Genomic DNA, 19,408 nt, shown 5'->3' with positions numbered 1-19,408 from the left:
AAATGTTAGAACTGAAGGGCACTTTATCAAAATTTAATCCAACAGCCTAAAAATTCAAAGCAGAAAATAGGACAATGTGATTGACAGATATTAAGGAACAGAAAAGAAAGTGGAGAACTGGAAGTCAAGAGATTTAAAAACAAGTCATCCTGAATTCAGAAGTTGTAAGATGAAGATTTGGAAAATAATTTTTTGTTTGTTTTTTAAAGGGAAGTGTTGGGACTTCCCTGGTGGTCCAGTAGTTAAGACTCTGCTTCCAAATGCACAGGGCACGGGTTTGATTTCTGGCAAAGGAGCTAAGATCTCACATGCCGAGTGGCGTGGCGGAAAAAACAAAGAAGCATCACATCAGTTTACATCAATTATTAAAAGTGGTTCAGAATTTCAGTTTTCAGCTCAGTCGCTCAGTCATGTCTGACTCTTTGCAACCCCATGGACTGCAGCATGCCAGGCTTCCTGTCCTTCACCAACTCCCAGAGCTTACTCAAACTCATGTCCATTGAATCAGTGATGCCATCCAACCATCTCATCCTCTGCTGTCCCCTTCTTGTCCTGCCTTCAATCTTTCCCAGCATCAGGGTCTTTTCAAATGATTCAGTTCTTTGCATCAGGTGGCCAAAGTATTGGAGTTTCATTTTCAGCATCAGTCCTTCCGATGAATATTCAGGACTGATTTCCATTAGGATGGACTGTTTGGATCTCCTTGCAGTCCAAGGGACTCTCAAGAGTCTTCTCCAACACCACAGTTCAAAGGCATCAATTCAGAATTTCAGGTAGTTGTTAAAGCAATACTCTGTAGGAAAGAATTGGAAATATCTGTATTACACATTTGATCCAGTTATATTTTAGATACTTTCTCTGGCATGTCATAGGAAGGTATTAAATATGTCATTTTGATGATTTAGCTTTGCTATTAATATATAAATTTAATAATCTAGGTATTTATATTGTTTTAGCATTCTTCTGAATTGGAAAATGTGTTTCTTGAGTAATTACCATGATATGTTTAAGTATTTTCACATTCACTTCTGAATTGTAAGGAGATGAAGTATCAAAGGTGTAATAACCAACATCCCTGGTCTGGAATACTTGTATAACTACAGCAGTTTAGAACTGAGGGAGTTCCCTGAGTCTTGTGGTCTTCACGTCCTTTTGTACGGATAAAGTAGATTTGCTTTGTTTTTTTCCTTTAAGGCCTATAAATCATTCTGTTTAATTTTTGTCATTTTTTTGTCTGTAAAAAACTTATTAAGTGTTCATCTGTTTCCCTTATTACAATCAGAACACAGTGACCAGAAGTTATCTGGCGACCTCCTGGTATACAACCCTTAGAGATAGACATCATTCCTGACATAAAACTGTAGCTCAGAGATCCTAAGGGAACTAAAACCATATCGGTAAAGCAAGTGTGGACACATATGAGATAGAGAAAAATTCAAGGATAGTGATATGATCTCTGTGCTTCAAAAAACCCTATTTAGTAGCTTTAGGAGAGTGGGTCCCAAGATTTCTGTCCCTCCACTGATTGTGTTAGTTGTCCCAAATGCACTGGTTGTGTTAGTTGTGTGTGTTATCCCATATGCACTGGTTGTGCCTTTGTTAAAAATATTGCTCCCTGAACCCTGCCCTTGGACTGAATCAGAATCCCCTGAGACGGAACCTGGAAATCTACATTTTTAAAACAAGCAGGGCAGTCCTCTTGGAAACCACGTGGGGAATTCACAGGAAGGACAGGTCCCCGCCCCTCGTCCCCTCCTCTTTTGGCCCGCCTCGCTCAGGCCCTGCCCTCGCCCAGGCCCCGCCCCCTGTCCCTACGTCTCTCCAGGCCTAGGGCGACCCTTCCCGTGATGCCCCGCGCCCAGCCGCCGCGGTTGCTAGGTAACGCGCGGTCTCCCAGCCACCCAGCCACTGTCCGCTCGGCTTGCGGCTGAGCAATGGGGCCGCGGGCCCTTCCGCGGCTCCTGCTCGTTCTCCTAGACTGCTGGGCCTCCGTGAGCGCCCAGGCCGGGACCACCCCGGTGGTAACGACGGAGGGCCTCAACTCCACCAAACCGGTCCCGACGACTCTCCGATCTGTAATATCTTCTAAGCCCCCTGAGATCCCCAGGGCTTCCAGGCCCTTCTCCGGCCCCAGACCCGCCCCGGTCACAGACGGTGGGTAACCAAGTACCAATTCCTGGGGATCTACAGTGGTTCAACCTGCGGGGGTTGGTAGCCCGGGTGAAGTAATAATAGCGATAGTTAACGTTTATTGACCACTTAAAGTGTGCAGTCATTGTTAAGTGTTTCATAGGTATTAATTCTCTCAACAACCTTTAGAGGTAGATGTTATTATCACTGTCATACAGATGAGAAAACCGAAGCTCAGAGAGCCAAGTGAGACAATATAAAAATCTTTAGAAGTACTTGCAGTGGTCCTGGAAGACACTAATGCCAAAGGTGTTAATGAATGAATACTTGCTTGCAGCTTTTCAGTTGAAATTGAAAATTTCTAGGCAATTGTGGGAATTAAGTGCATAGGATACGTTGAGCTTTTCAATTATGAAAAAGAGATGCAAAAAATCTAGTTTACAGAAAATGACTAGGTCAAGTCCTCCTGTGTTGAGTTGAAGGTAGGGAGTTAAGGGATGAGGGGTTATGCCCACTTCTTAAGATTCATCTTTAAGGATAATTAGCATATTTCTCAGAAAATGATCTAATCCTTGAGTTACACAGCTAGTGACTTTTGTAATCTGATTTAACATGGATGACTTCAGGGGATATCTGACTCCAAAATCGAGTGCTAACTTTTGTGAATATGCGTTTTTCTGGGGTGAAGGTTCATAGCAGTGAGTAGTTTGTCAAATGTGTTTGTGATCTCAAAAAAATCCCTTTTAAGTCCTCTGTAACCCCAATAGATATGCAGTGGTTTCTTTTTTTTTTTTAATCCCTTCTTAAGAAAGATCTTTCTTAAATTGAGTCAGGCTCAATATTAGTAAATAAAAAAGTCATCATTGGCTGACCTTCTGAACTCTAGAACTTAAGTTACTGAACCATTATTTCTCCTTTATAAATTGTGTAGTCTGTCAGAAAAAATACAGAGAAACATATTTGCTATTTTAATATAAAAACTTTGTTTTATATTGAGATTGTTGATTTGATTTAGCAGGGAAGTTAAGTGATAATTTGGGACAAAATATAGCAGAGTATTCAATATCTGAAAATCTCTTAAGATTTTTTTGGCTGAGTTGCCTATTATCCATGTAAGTATTTCATTTGTTAATGTACTTTATCCCCCAAATGAAGCTATTCTTGAGCCATCATTAATAGGTCATATGTTCAGGGCTGTTTTTCCAGTATGAGAGGATAAATTTGCACTTTTCCTTTGTCTTTTTAAAGGGCCTCTGGTTAGATCTGTGCAATAGTAATAAATGACAGCTGACATTTATTAACTACTTCCTATGTAGCAAGCTCTGTGCTAAGGATTTCTTCTGTGTTGTGTCTCATCTAATCCTGACAATTTTATGATGTTAGGTTGTGACGATTTTCTTTAACTTTTTCTTTTTTAACCTTTTAATGTTTAACTTTTTTAATTTTTTTTTTTAACATTTTCTTTAACTTTTTTTTTTTTTTGGCTGCACTGCACAGCATGTAGGAGCTTAGAACCCATGCCTCCTGCATTGGAAGGTATAGAGTCTTAACTGCTGGACTACCAAGGAAGTCCATGGGTTATTGCCATTTTTTAGGTTTATGAATTACTTGCCTCATTTTAGGTCACAACCTAGGTACAGGTTGTAGCAGGAGACTGACTCTGAGTGGAGAACTGGACCACCCTTTGCAGAATGGGTTACAGGTGCAAGAGAAGGATAACTTTCATCTCGAATCTGAGCTCTGTTCATTAGTACCCTGTAGCTGTGAAGAGGCTTGGAAGAGCAGCTGAGTGTTACTCAGACCCTGCGAGTACTCAGAAGATACTTGTTGGCTGATTAAGTACACTCACATCTTGGATAGAGACCCTTTTTTCTTTCCTAAGTAGAGTTATTAAACACTATTGCTTTGTCCCTAGTAGTCTTACAGCTACTAGGGACCTATAAGGGTTTTAGGTTTTGTAAAATAAATCAAGATTAGTTTCAAACACATAAGGCAGGGTATCTCAACACTTTATTTTTTACTCAACACTTTATTATTTAGTGTACATGAGAGGTGTTATAATTTTCTAAGGACACAAGGGAGTTCTTGGCTAGAGAGAAACATGTAAACTCTAGGGGGGAAACTTTTGTGTCTCTAAGAATGGATTGTGTATTCACTGACAAAAATTTCCTCTTCTCCTGACATTCATCTTCCCAGAGTTTATTATTGTACCTTTTTTGAGGTATATATTTTCTAAAGTTTTTTTTTTTTTTTTTTTTTGCCATACCACACAGACTGGAGTCTGGAGTTCCCTGACCCAGGATTGAACCGCCTTGGTAGTGAGCACTGAGTCCAAATCACTGGACTGCCAGGGAATTCCTCCCCCCCCCCCCCCCCCCCAGGGAATTCCTTCTAAAGCTCATTTTTCTTATAAAATAATTCATAAATGCTAATAAGAATGTTGTACGGATTGTCTACCAGCATTTGCTTGAGATCCCTTTTTAAAATTTATTTTTTGCATGAAATCCTTTTTCAAAAAAAAGCAACGTTACAGGTAAGGTTGAAGAACTTATCTTACTCCCTCCTTCCAGCAATAATTAAACTACCATGAGTTCAGTGTTTATCATTCTCATGCTCTGCTATTTAAGTTTCCCCTCACCCCCACACCTCCCCGTTTGACAGCCTGAAACAGGGAATTAAAAATCCAGATGGTCATCATTATTAAAAATTAAAACTTGCTAAGTGGGGCTTCTACCTCTTCCCGTGTTTTTACTGTCTGAATTACCAAAGATATTTCTAGAACCCCGAGTACAAGGAACTTGAGCCAGCTTGATTCTTGGCCAATAGCTTGTGAACATGGACTCAGCTTCAAAGCTGCAGGTTACATCTGAGGAGAGGAACAAAATTGAGAATTTTGATTCTTAGTAGCCTTAAGTGGGCCCTTCCTCTGAATTGGAATCTCCAGAGGAGCTTAGAAATCTGCAATATTAAACCAATGGCTCTTATGGTCAGGCAAGTGATTTACCCTGTTGATTCTCAAACCTATTTTAATTATCAGCATCACCTGGAAAGTGTTTGAAACGCCCAGGTGTCTGGGTTTCACAGTTAGCTTACCAAATCAGAGTCTTTGTAGGGAGAGTGCAAACAGAACTTTCCAAGTGAGTCAGATGATTGGCCACTTTGGGAAAATCTCAGATGGAGGCATGCTCAAACTGACTCATTTCACTTCACAGATTTCCCCCAAAGTGCAATAAGGGAATAAAACGGACCTTTGTATGAAATGGATTTTTGGTACTTTGCAGTGGCAGGGGGCAGTCACTGCCTGCAGATTGTGACGCTCCGCGCCCCACCTCTCTCGTTTCTGTAGTTGCTGCTCTGTGTGTCTGTGACTTGTCTCCAGCACAGTGTGACGTCAACTGCTGTTGTGATCCTGATTGCGGCTCCGTGGATTTCAGTGTCTTTTCTGCCTGCTCAATTCCAGTTGTCACGTAAGTTTGTAACATGAAATTTTGATAAAATTGGACCAAGATTATGAAATTTGGGGACAGAAAGTGAAAACTCCCCCAGGCTGAAAAAACCCAAATCAACCCAGGCTGATTTCCTGAATTCTGCATCATTCAGAAGCTGTGCTGTCGAAATCAATATATTGACGAGTTTTTGCTATTTAGTTGCTAAGTTGTGTCCAGCTCTTTACTGACTGAGCCACCAGGAAAGCCCTCGTGTCCAGCTCTTTTGTGACCCCATGGACTGTATAGCCCGCCAGGCTCCTCTCTATGGGATTTCCCAGGCAAGAACACTGAAGTGAGTTGCCATTTACTTCTCCAGGGAATCTTCCTGACACAGGGATCAAACTCTTGCATCAGCGGATGGGTTCTTTACCACTGAGCCACCTGGGAAGCCTGTGTAGAACAGTATCTATCCCTTATTTGCATCCAGCCAGATGATGATGCAGGCAAAAGAGAAGTGAGAGTGTACTTTTCACAAAGGTTATAATGAAATCTGTGTTCAGAGATTGAATTACGTTTCACTTTGATTTGTAAACAAATAAGGTGTCACATTTTTGTATCTGTGGATTAGTCTCATGTATAGCCTAGGGTGAAAAGTACAGTTTAATTTTACAGCTTTTGTTGTAGACATAATTTTCTAACGAAAATTAGAAGGGAAAGCTTTGTTTATACTTTTCTAGTAGATGAATCTACCAGGAATTCTCACAGTTCACATTGTGTAGGAGAATAATGGGAAATGACATTCCCAGTCGATTGCAAGATAAACAGTTTCTTCTCAGTTACCTGGTTCTTGTAATTCTGATTTCAAAGCTTTTTTATAAAATAACAGCACTTATAAGAAGTTAATTTATTCAGGATGGGACCAGTTTATTATTCAGAGATAGCCAATTTAAATTCAGTCTTGTACGAAGTTTTAGCAGTTGAAATTTGATAGGTTGAATGCTTTTTGGAAGCACAGTGTGTTTTTCCCATGAGAAACTATTTTATTGACCAATGGGAAATCCAATCTACTTCCGATGTTGTTAAAATGCCTGGAGCATGGGGTGTTGTAATCAGATTATTTTTCTGGCTACCTGAACTACACTGTGGTTCAGTCTTTGTTGAAAATCATTCTATTTTCCTGCATTAGTAAGTTCCAGGAGCTTGAGAGTGAGATATCTGTTCTGATTTGCGATCATTATTTAGAATGTAGTTCTTAAAAAATAGCCAATACTGTAATTTTAGATATAGACTATTTAGAATGGAGGTCAGCCAACTTTTTCTGTAAAAGGCCATGTAATATACACTTGAAGCTCTGCAGGCTGTGTGGGCTCTGTTTCAGCTTTTCCACTCTGCCATTGTTGAGCAAAAGCAGGCATGTAATGAATGGGTGTGACTACATTTCAGTAAAACTTATTTACAAGATTTGGTGTAGTTTGTGGCACCATGGTTTAGAAATTAGAACTGAATTCGTAGTGCTCTCAGGAAAGAACTTCAGGGTTTTTCTGAGTTAGTTTTGCTTGTGACCTTCTCCTAAATATGAAGTATAGAAATAATGAAAACTAATAGTCCTAATTAATTGGGTGTTTTTGTTATGTAGATTCCAGTTCATAGAAGACTTATTTACATATACTGAACTGTCATAAACTAGTCTTACCATTCAAAAAATTATAAATTTATCATTAAGATTAGTGGATTAGTGTCTTTTTCCCCTCATTAGATGTAAGCTTCTTGAGAGTAAGAATTATCTCTTTTATATATCATTTATCCCTAGTACCTAGGATAGCTCCTACCATGTAGTCGGCCTTCATTAAAAGTGAGTTGAATGGATGAATGAATTTCTCTGCTCCACCCTTAACTGACCCTCGAGTATCCCTTTGACTTTCTCTACCGTTGTTCTTTCAGGCAGAAACCCATGTCAGAAACCTAGAGGCTCCCCTGACTTGTGCCTTTTCCTTGCCTTCTCACGGCTGTCTCTTGCAGTTCACCATACCTTTCTTGAGCACCTCTCGTGTGCCAGTGCCAGGGATTTAAAGACAAGTGAGACATGGTCCTGTCTTCAAAGAGCTCATTGAGTAAGGGAGACAAACGAGTGGATGGCAGTTTCTGCACCAAACTCTAGGAGAACTGAGAGAGTGGCCTCTAACCCAGACAGCTGGACTAGGGAGGTCTTTCTAGAAAAGTAGCTGAGCTGAGTCCTGAAGGACAAGTGAAGTTGGTCAGCATGGAATCAGGGAGGGCATTCCTGGCCGTGGGAGCCACATGGCAGATTCCTGGGGCTGAAGGAGTATAGCCTGCTGCCTTAACTGCAGGTAGCTCAGCATGGCTGAGGAAGGCTGGAGCCAGAGGAGTGTGGGGAAGGGCAGGGGTCAAGTCCCAAGGGGCCTTGTGTGTATGCTGACGGGTTTGGATTTTTCCTGGCTTCTTCAGGAGTCTGGGGAGTGAGGGGATCAGATCCCCAATTTAATAAATTCTGCAGCAGCATGGACAGTGGCTCCCAGGGGCCAGGCCTGATGGCAGGGAACCAAGAAGGCTCTCACCCAGAAGGCTGTGCCGGTGGGACTGGAGAGAAATGTACGGATGCGATGCTGATTCACTGCACAGGATTAGAGTGCTGCTGACTGGAAGGGGAGGGTCAAGAGTCCCATTCTGCTGAATCTTCCTCCATGATTGCCGTCGCATCTGTCTGTTCCTGCTGCCTTCCTCCTCACAAGCTCACACCTCATCTTGTCACTCCCTTTCTAACAAACCTTCGAGAACTCTCATTACCTGTGGAATCCATAACCTGAATTCATATCCATCCCAGCCTCTCTCACATCTTATTTCCTAGCAACCCCATCTGGAATCCTTCGTCCAACACAGCTTTGGTACTCTGTTTCTAAACACCGTTAGTACAGCGCCTGTCCTTGGCCAATGCCATTCTTGCAGTTGGATTAACCTCCCATTCCCTCTCTGTCTGACTCCTCCTCATCGTTTAAGGCCCAGTATGACTCGTAGATTTTCAGTGCTGGATCTTTTCTTATTTATACTACTCATGGTTTTTCCGAAATACTCTTTATGCCCATGATAGCAACTCATTTACCATTAGAACTATATAGAGCATTTGGAAAAGAGGCCAGTTACAAAATAAATCAATCCCCCAGCAATACCCATTCCAGAAATATAGTGGAAATGGATTCTAATCATAACACCAAAAGAAATATAACATCATAGAATTAAACTTAACTATTCAGAATTTATGTGAAGAAAACTTCAAGATATAATGAGACATAAAACATTTGAATAAATGGAGAGATATAATCTGTGTAGTGGGATGGGTAGAATCATTACTTACTTATACATTTCAATTTATTATAATGTAATTCCAGTCAGATGGGAGAGGGATAATGTGTTAGAATGATTCTAAAATTCATCTGGAAGAATAAACAGATGAGAACAGCCAAGATATTATTGAATAGGAAGAGCAAACTACTAGGTTTAAAGCATTTGTAACACTATAATATTGAATATAATGTGTATTAATTCCTTATGGATAAGTAGGTCATTGAAAGAGAATAGAAAGGCCAAATCAGTTGTGTGTACTGATTTTACACCAGCCAGTTTTCTTAAAGTATTTTTTTCTACTTAAGTATTTAATGTAAACATGGTATTTATTGTAAACATGGTATTTCACATCTGTGGAGTAAAGGTTGGATCATTCAGTAAATGATGCAGGATGATTATTGAAAAACTAACATTAGATTCCTGCTTCATAATGTTACACTAAAGTAAATTACCAACAGGTAGAAGAGTGAAATGTTAAAAAAATTAATGAATAAAAAATATATGTGAATATTTATTAATCTTGGGTTAGGGAAATGTCTTTTTTCCTTTTTGGCCACACTATACAGCATGTGGGATCTTAGTTTCCCGACCAGGGATTGAATTCATCCCTCCTGCAATGGAAGTGGGGAGTCTTAACTGCTAGACTGCCAGGGAAGTCCCGGGTAATGTCTTTTAAGATAAACCCAAAGGCAATCTATAAAAGAAAAGGTTGACAACTTCATTATTTTAAAAAATCAGTTAATCATACCTCAATTAAAAGAGGAATGATGATAGTAAAAAAAAAAAACTTCTGTGTGACAAAAAAACACTATAAAACTGAAAGGTTAACAAACTGGGAAGAAATATTTCTAACACTCAGAAGGGATTCTTAATATGGGTTCTTAGAAGTCAAGAAGACAAACTTTCTCATAAAAATTAATCAACTCATGAAGAAATACCAGTGAGCAATAACCATATGGAAAAATATTTAATCTCACTAGTAAAAGAGAAAATTCAAATTAAAGCAATGAGATAACAGGCTTTTGCTCATGAAATTAGCAAACAGTAAAAACTGATAACATGCGGTCTTGGCAAGAGTACAGCCAAATAGGCGCTCTTGTTACTACAATGTTGGTGAGGTTGCATCTTGCCTTTCTGGAAGGCACTCTGGTAGTAATTCTCAGAAGCCTCAAATTTTGTACCTACCTTTTGACCCAGCAATTCTATTTCAGGAGATATTGCCTAAGGAAATAACTGGAGACATTAATACAAATGTATGAACAAGGGTGTCACTAAAGCATTATATATAATCAGGAGAAATTATAAACAGCCTAGGTCAACGGTAGAGGATTGGTTAAAAAAAATTGGGAATAGCTTAATAAATTGGTATACAGTGAAACCATATAATAATACGAAAACATTTGATATGGGAACTACTGGGCACTCTATATTAAGTGGGAAAAGGCCTTAAAGTGGTATGTAATATGATCTCATTTTTGTTGTATCTCCCTAAACCATGTCTGTATCTATATCAAATTGATTAGGGTTGCAAGGCTCATTTACATCAAAATCATTTCTCATCTGTATTCCATACTTGACAAGGTTTCCTTAAAGGTTATTCTAGTTGTCTTAATATTTTCACTGTTAGAGGAGAAAGTTTAAAATGCCGAACATTTTAACACTGAATAAACTAAATAAAAGTGGATTCAATTCTAGCATCACACTTTCATAAATATCCTCCATGTAGTTGTTAACTTAGTACAGTGCAAGCATCTGACAGTTCTAAAATAATCTTGCTGAGATTGTGTGCTTGTGCCTTAAAACTTTGTCTTATTATTATTTTTTTTAATTTTCAGGGGTGATAGTCACTTTTGTAGTCAAAAAGCAGCTGTCTATTCATTGAATTTTACAGCAGACCCACCTCAGAGAGTATTTAAACTTGTCGACCAGATCAACCCATCTATTTTCTGTGTTCATATTACAAACTGTAAGTACTTGATATTGATATACTGTGTGAAACTCTGGAAAATTTTTTCTTTTAACAGTTGTTTTATGGAAAAATGTCACATCAGGTTAGATTTAAAGCAGTTATTCTATGGTTTGGCTAGAGATTATCCTGAGGCCATTCCACAGACAACTGCAAGTAACTTTATAAACCTGTGGCTATGCATGTTTTCTTTAATTGTGCTTTTGTAGTTGTCTTTTGAAATCTCATGCTTTATTTCTCATATTTTATTTCAAAGGTGTTTATAAAATGTAGACATGCCTAAGAATCTAGATTTATTTGTGGGTGTGTGTGTGTGTGTGTGTGTGTGCGTGTGTGTGCCTGCATTTCCTCCTGATTTAATGGTTGAGAGTCAGGTTCAGCTTTGGTTTCAATTTCCTTTTTTCTCTTTTATTTTTACTAAGGGTATTTGCATGAAAACAGGATCTTTATTTTTATCTGAGCATTTAGCTCTATTAGATGTCTAGTTCCAAAGTATAAAACATTGTCAAGATCAGAGACACATTCATGGTTTTATCAATTAAACTTTATCATCTTTTCCAAATGTCTTTATATTTTGGTTTTGTCCCCTTGCACTTAAAAATTTAGGTGGATGCTCTGTGGTTTGTAATCTGCAGTAATGGCCGGTCAGTCACTGTAGCAGGCCCAGTGAACATAACCAGCCTGTTCCCTCCTCCTCCCACCTCTCACGCACAGAGCGCATCATCGTCCTGGGCTTCGGAGGTGGCTGTGTGAGGGTAGAAACAGGATCTTTCATTCCCCTAGCCATCTGGAGAGAGTTGCCCCTGAGAGGTTTATGCAGTTTATGAGTCCGTGGACTGGAGAAAGAGATTGATTAGTATTGGCTTCTGTTGTGCTGTTTACCTGCAGGCCTTAGAAACTCTTGCTTCCACAGTAGAGAAAGAGGCCATGCCTGGGGAGTCTGTTTAATAAGATTCCAGAAATCTTGGGGGAAGTGAATATTTAGAGACATTTAAATTTTTCCACAGCAGCCTTACTGCTACTAAAGATTGTTTCCTAAATACTATGTATGTATACTGTATATGCTATACATATCATATTTTATACTGATTTAAAATACTTTTTCTAAAAACAGATAAACCTGCATTATCCTTTATTAATCCAGAAGTGACTGATGAAAGCAGTTTTGATAAATTGATGAAAGCGCCTGATGGTTTTTCACTGAATGCAGAATCAGATGTTTCAACCAGACTGGATGCTCCCCAAACTGCAAAATATGAGGTGAGCCAGGAACCTAAGTCCACTCATCCTGTCATAAATATCTTGTTTTTATAAGTATGTTCCCAGTAAGCTAGCTTCCCTGAGACACAGAATTGATATTATAAACCAAGAAACAATGTTTGTGCCTGTAGATCAAAAATCATGAAAATTAAAATTGAGTAGTTGAATTCTAACAGAGTTTTGAGGCATATATTCTCTGGTAAGCTTTCATTTGTCTCTGCAGAATTTTTTATTCTCTACCTCAAAAGATGCAGCAAAGTGCTTGAGAGATGCTGCTGGAAACAGAGTGGATGGGCCAGAGGCCGGCTCCTCTTCTCAGAGTTGTGTGTAGTTTTACAGACTTTGGGAAGATGTGTGGTATTTGTTATCCATCCCTTCATAAGCCTTTAAATATGTGTTAACTTTGACTAAATGTCATAATTTTTGGAAACATCTTTTTAAAAGAGAAGTATACAACAACCTGTGCTAGTTCTAAAAGGTGAAGGCACAGAAGCACGGAAGTAAAAATGGAAAGGCCCCCATGTCCAGTTAAAACCAAAGCACACTGCAAGGAAGTTCCCTGGGGGGCCAGTGGTTGGGTCTCCATGTTTCCACTGCATATGGCCCAAGTTCGGTCCCTGGTTGGGCAAATGAGAGCCTGTAAGCCATGTGGCTTGGCCAAAAACAGATAAACAGTGCACACTGAAAATCACTGTTAACAGATGGGTGTATGTTCCCGGTTTTTTAATGCATCTCCTAAAATATACATATAATATTGTCAGAAATGAAATTTCTAGTTATCCACATTGTGCTATAAATTTCCTTTTTTATTCATGATCAATTTTATGCATCTTCCCACGTCACTATAAAAGTGGCCATTTCTGGAGCATTTCCCAGCTGCCAGGCACTGGGCAGAGCTCTTCAGACGTCACTGTATACAACCCTGGGAAGGATGCTTCACTTTAAGTGAAGTCCCCATTGAAGTGTTGAGGGAAACATGGGTATAGGAAGGAGCCAGTGTTGGAGCTGCATTTTACTGATACAGAGTATTTCTTCCAGGGATTTGTCATTATTTATTACTGAGCCATTCCACTATAATAGAGATTTGTTTCAAGTTTTTGCTATTATAAATAATCCACAATAAACATTCTTATAGATATTTTTTTGTCTGATTAAATCCATAAGGTATGTTCCTATAAATGGGTTAACTTGGTCAAAATGAATGGAAATTTAAAATACCAATACCAGCTTGCCCTCCAGAAAAATTGCAGGAGTTCATTCTTCCAGCTCTAATGAAGGAGAGGGCTTGTTCCCGGCTTGCTGGCACCTGTGTCAGCCTCTTAGATAACCTTCCAGTGGGATAGAAGTAGAATAGCCTAGAGAAAAAAAGCCTGCAAATTCTGTAACATGCATACACAGAAACACGCAGCCTTAAAAGGAAAAGGGTGGGGCAGCTAGATGTTTGCTCCCTGCGGGCAGGGACCGCATCTGTTCTTTAACCATCCCTGCAGTGCTGCTGGTCACATAGTAGCTGTGCAGTGAGTGTTGAACGGATGCCTGAGTAGCACCCTGACAGCTGTTGGTTGTTCTGTTTGCAGTATGGGGTTCATCTGCAGACTTCAGATTCATTTTTGAGATTTCCTTCTCCCCTTACATCATCTCTGTGCACTGATAATAACCCTGCAGGTAAGAGAGTGGGCATTTTTCTTTTTCTCTGCACACAGAGTTCGCTCTTAGTTTAAATTTATAGCAATCATAATAAACAAACTTTGTAACTAGAAACAGAGTCTTAGAGTTGAACAACACTTCAAAGATTGTGTAGTTCAGTCCCTCTGCCTCACCCCTGCCCGGTGCCAGAATCTTTTCTGCCACCGGTGGTCACTGCTTGAGCATTCGTCGTGATGGGGAAACTCACTACCGGCAACCAGCCCACTCAGTTGTTTAACTCTTGAGGTTGTTGGAAAGTTCTCTTGTCACTGGATCGAAAGTTTGTCAGTAGCTAACACTGATTAGCTGTGTGCTGGGTGTGGTGTTAAGTGCTTGCATGTGTTTTTCCCATTGATTCTCACGATGATCCTCTCAGGAGGGTTATCTTCATTTTTGAGATGAGGAACTGAGAAAATGAGTTTAGTTTCTTATTCAGGCAGTGGTGAAGCAGGGATGCAACCCACACAGCTGCCTCCCATGGGTCCTGCTTCTCCTTCAGGAGCATCATAGACTCTGTGGAGTAACTGCTCTTGGCAGCAGAAGGCAATAGGCCTGGCTCCCCCATCCTTAGCCAGCCTCACTATGCAGAAGCCCGCTAAGCTGTGGATGATAGCATGTGGCCTAAGGAAGCAACACGTGCTACATGAAGGAAAGTGTGTTCTGTTGAAGAGGCTTAACCTTGCTCACACAGTAGGAGCAGTGTAATTTAGACCCAAACTGAGATACCGTTTCCACCTAATGGATTGCAAAGCGTAAAGAAATTTAATGCTGTGGAGAAGTAGGCGCTTGTCTATATCTCTGGTGGGACTGAAAATTGGTACAGCCTTGGTGAAGGGCACTTGGGCAACATAACATCAAAATTGCAGACAAATATACCTTTTAACTTAGCTGCTCTACTTCTAGAAGTTGGTCCTACAGAAACTCTGGCCCACATGCAAAATGATAGATTGCAGCATTGTTAGAGCAAAACTGGAGACAACTTCCATTAGTGGGGAACTGGTTGGATAGATTATGGTGTGTCTGTAATAGAATGCGAGTTATCCCTAAAAAGAGGAGGAGGAAGCTCTTCATACTGAGACAGATTGAACTCCAAGATACATTGCTCAGTGAAAAAGACAAAGGGCAGAATATATGTTGTGAGTTTGTTTCCAAAAGGGGAAAGAAATACTTTTAAAAAGAGTATGTGTGTATACACACACAGACACAGACACACACACACACACACTTTCTGAAAATATAGGATATTTCCAGAAAGATACACAAGAAACTTCATGCAGACTCTCTCTGGGGAAGGGGACTGGTGGTTGCTGGGGGTTAGGGGTTAGAGGGAGACAACTCCTCAAATCTTTTTCTGAATTTTGAATCATGTGACTGTATTACATATTTGAAAAATAATTTTTTATACTCTGCTGCTGCTAAGTCGCTTCAGTCATGTCTGACTCTGTGCGACCCCATAGACGGCAGCCCACCAGGCTCCCCCGTCCCTGGGATTCTCCAGGCAAGAACACTGGAGTGTGTTGCCGTTTCCTTCTCCAGTGCATGAAAGTGAAAAGTGAAAGTTAAGTCGCTTAGTCGTGCCCGACTCTTCGCGACCCCATGGACTGCAGCCTACCAGGCTCCTCCGTCCATGGGATTTTCCAGGCAAGAGTACTGGAGTGGGGTGCCATTGCCTTCTCCGTTTTATACTCTTATCTGAAGCATATTGTATACATGTCATAACTTTGCAGTTTTACTTAGATTACAATTTCTTAGTTAGACATTTTTCTTCTTTTTAATTTTTTTTTTCTTTTTCCTTGGGAATGTTATGATTTCCAGCATTTCTGGTTAACCAAGCTGTTAAGTGCACCAGGAGGATAAATTTGGAACATTGTGAAGAAATGGAAACCCTGAGCATGACTTATTACAGCAGCCCTAAAATTTTGAGGGTAAGAATTATTTTGAGGTAAAACTTGATTCATTGGGTTTATTTTCTGTTCTTTGTACCCTTTTAAAATATGACAGGTAGAGAATCATTTCAGTACATGATTGACACTCAGAATTTTTCTTCTCCAGTTCTTTGGTGTACTGATAACAAAGATATTGAAATAGTCACTTAAAATAATTTTTATTTTTATATAGTCAGCTCATAATTTGCTTTCATTTTTTTCTTTTTTGCATTCATTCATTTTGATGGTAACCACTGATGTCTGTCTCCTGAATTAAAAAAGCCTTTATTAATAACCAAAACTTTCAGAATTATAAAAACATCTAATGTCTGTCACAGAAATGATCATACTAGCACCAAAAAGTTATATTTCTGATTGGCAGATAAAATAAGTACCCAGGAAAGGACAGGAAATAGGTTTGTTGAAGAAAGAGAAGCGGCCCTTTATTCCTGGTTGTGGTGACTGAAGCCTGAGCTGAATAGATGGGAGAGGCCACTGGCCCACTTGGTGGGTGACATAGAGGGTCGCAAGGGGAGAAGACATTTTTCAGTGATTAAAAATCATGTGATTATCGTGAAAGCCCCCATCCCCTTCTGATTTCCTTCTACTGAGAGGGGAGTATGGTGATGGTGGCTGGGGATGGGGGGTGTTCCGTGGCATCTGAACTTCACTTTTCAGAATCAAGTTTTAGCTTTTCCTCTTCCCACCCTTTCCCTCTTTCTTTCCTCGAAGTCAGCCATCTACGCCTGTGAATTCTTCCAGTGCATGTGGCCCCTCACAGTTGTCCTGTAAACAGCCCCCCAGGCATGCAGGCACAATTCTCTTTTCATCTCAGAGCCCCCACCCCCAGACATGTCTACTCAACCCCCTCCCCAAAAGCTCCCATTGGCCTAATAGGGCCTCTTGTGGTTGGAGAAGTGGGACTGGGGGTGTAGGGACAGGAATGGAGGGCGGCAGAGCCCTTCAGGAAGAGAGCTCCAGCCGTGCTGGCGAGTCAGGAGCTTGGCCTCCAGGGGGCTTGGGCTAGAGACAGGAAGACCAGGAGACTGTGGAGCCACCTGCGCAGGTGATGGTGTCCTTCCCATGAGGACAGACACAGCACAAGTGACCAGAAGGAAGGGAGCTGTGTCTTCTCTACAGTGTTATGTCACTGATGACCATGTGAAAAATACTGGATAATTACACTGAAGCATGGAGGCTTCCTGAGACACCCTCTGTTGGGCTGTGTTATTGAGCTCCCAGTCTGAAGGAAATGAATATAGAAGGAAAATGTAAAGTTACCTCTTTTATTTATTTATTTATTTTAAGTTACCTCTTTTATGATGACACAGATACAAAAATATGTGGGTGGCAAGCCTTGATTAAGGAAATTCTGTTTTTCTCTTTAAGAAGTCTTTAATAAGAGGAATATGCCCTTTAATGCATCATCTGAAAAAGCAATAACAGTGCTTCTTTTTGTTGTACATAACAAAATTTGTTGTTCTTTTTCATCTAGGTGCCTGGTTCAGGAATAGAGGTAAGAATACTTAATGGACTTATTGTCTTACCTTAGAGCCCTTTGAAATGAATACACTTACAGCTGGAAGGTACCTTACTGCCAGTAACAAAAACATTTGCCAGAAAGCAAGCAGAAATGAAATAGGGAAATTCCTTAGTAGACCATTCTTTTATTATCACGAAAGGGTCAGACTTTCCAATTCCTTTAGTGTTTGTAGTCCACACTTGTTCATGTTTAAATGGCCTAGGTGTCTTGACTGACACGGGGTGTGATTGGCCTCTGTGCTTTCAGGGCATCCCTTGATACCTTCTTGGCCTCTTGTCAGGAGGGCTGGCTAGCTCCCAGGATGCCGTCTGTCCGTGTAGAAGAGAGAAAGAAATCTTGTGCCCAGTGAACGTGCACACCTGTGTAGGAGATGAGCACAGTCAGTAGAGCTTCCAGGGTTGAGTTGCAGGTAGGTTCTAGTCAAAGCCATGGCCCCAGCCCATGGCCCTGGAGAGCCGTGGTCAGGAGGCTACAGTCTCTTTGCAGCTATGTCAGAGAGAAAGATGGTGGGGTTGTTCTTGTTCTTGGGGTTGTACCCTGTTCCTCCCTGTGAATACCACAGTCCCCAAGGAGGCCAAGGCATTGACCTTGTCATCAGCTCCCAGAGCGTTGGTTGGCCTTGGTTCAAAACTCAGCTTTGCTGTTATTTTCTCATATGACACCTGCCTCCGTCTCCCCAGTTGCAAGTGGGTGGATGGTAGTGTCTGCCCCAGAGGCTTGACGTAAGGCTGGAGGGAGAGAACGCACATAATGTGAGGCCCGGCTCTGGGTAAGGCGTCTGTTGCGCAGGAAGCACTGCAGACCACGGTGCCTGCTGTGACTGAGTTCATTCCGTCTCTGGACACAAACTTGTGAGGTAGACATTTGGAAAGGGATAGTCGTCTGACCTTGGACTCCACACTACTGTGTGTGGCCCTGGACTCCTCATCTGTGAAGGTGCTTTCAAACTTACTTTAGTTATGGTGCTTCTTCAAGTGAAATCTTAAGCAGAGCCTACCTAGTATGTAATACGAATCCAAAGCCCCTGGTAGGAGCAGAGGTGGGTCAGAAACCCTTTACCTGCCCAACTTGCCCACTTTTCTCCTTTCTGGCCCCTTGTGAGGAACACTACAGCTCCCAGGGACCCAGTTTGAGAGTCATATAATAGACTAGCTCTCAAATACCTCTGATCACTAAGAAAGTACTTTTAAAAAAGTTATTTATGTTTTAAAATTTTTGGCTGTGCCGGGTCCTCATTGCCATACCTGGGCTTTCTCTAGTTGCAGCAAGCAGGAGCTGCTCTCTAGTTGTGGTGCGGAGGGCTTCTCATTGCAATGGCTTCTTGTTGCAGCTCCTGGGCTCTACAGCATGGGCCCAAGGGTTGCGGTACATGGGCTTAGTTGCCCCATGGCATGTGGGATCTTCCTGGACCACAGATCGAACCTGTGTCCCCTGTATTGGCAGGCGGATTCTGCCAGGAAAGTCCTAAAAAGTGCACTTATTGTACCATTCAAAGTTGAACTGTCTGTGGGGACAGCTGCCCTGTCTGCCATATAGCATTGGTACTAAGGCGTGCCTGGAAGGTATTGGGCCCTTCATGGGTTGGGTGTTAATTGAATGACTAAGGATTGGTTCAGTCAAGTAGGGAAGACCTATTGTGAGGAATAATGGGACTTTACTCAAAGGCACGTACTGTGTGCCAAGTGCTGTTCCAGGTGCTCTGCGAGTCTGCAGTCCTTTGGTGTCCCAGTGATCCTGGGGGGCAGGTCCTGGTGTTGGCACTCTCTGGCATGTGGGTCACAGAGAGATGAATTGGTTTGCCCGAGGCCACACAGTGTAGGAGTACAGAGCTGGGATAAGAAGCCACGCTATCTGGCTCCAGAGACATTATTCTTAGCGATGACTGGACCAGCTCTACTGTGTGCCAAGCCCCAGGTTAGAAGTTTCGCACACATTCTTTCTTTGTATCCTATGGCCACGCAGTCAAGCCACGGCAGTCTGGGACTTTCAGCTCAGATCTGTGTGGCATCAAAGCTCCGAAGGACATCACCTAATATCAGGGATGTGTCTAAATTTTTTTTTTTAAATGAAGCTTCCAAAGTCTGTTAGAAGATCAGGAATATAAAAGTTG

At 41.1% G+C, this 19,408-nt stretch overlaps 1 protein-coding gene across 2 annotated transcripts in view; it reads left to right on the top strand.

The window, feature by feature from the left end:
- The first annotated feature begins 1,842 nt into the window (after positions 1–1,842).
- TCTN1 (tectonic family member 1) overlaps positions 1,843–19,408 on the top strand; it is a 27,322-nt gene continuing 9,756 nt past the window's right edge. Inside the window, exons 1-7 of one of the 2 annotated variants that reach the window (XM_006048314.3) lie at positions 1,843–2,154; positions 5,477–5,597; positions 10,754–10,884; positions 11,999–12,144; positions 13,722–13,809; positions 15,646–15,755; positions 17,251–17,271. In XM_006048314.3, the coding sequence (XP_006048376.1) occupies positions 1,935–2,154; positions 5,477–5,597; positions 10,754–10,884; positions 11,999–12,144; positions 13,722–13,809; positions 15,646–15,755; positions 17,251–17,271 (837 nt within the window). In that variant the 5' untranslated portion in view covers positions 1,843–1,934. The remainder of the gene's footprint in view (positions 2,155–5,476; positions 5,598–10,753; positions 10,885–11,998; positions 12,145–13,721; positions 13,810–15,645; positions 15,756–17,250; positions 17,272–19,408) is intronic. The other variant, XM_006048315.3, reaches the window with a different exon arrangement.

This window comes from Bubalus bubalis, chromosome 17 (assembly GCF_019923935.1).
Source record: "Bubalus bubalis isolate 160015118507 breed Murrah chromosome 17, NDDB_SH_1, whole genome shotgun sequence".
In the NCBI taxonomy this organism is placed as follows: Eukaryota; Metazoa; Chordata; class Mammalia; order Artiodactyla; family Bovidae; genus Bubalus; species Bubalus bubalis.
This window is presented reverse-complemented; position numbering and strand designations above follow the sequence as displayed.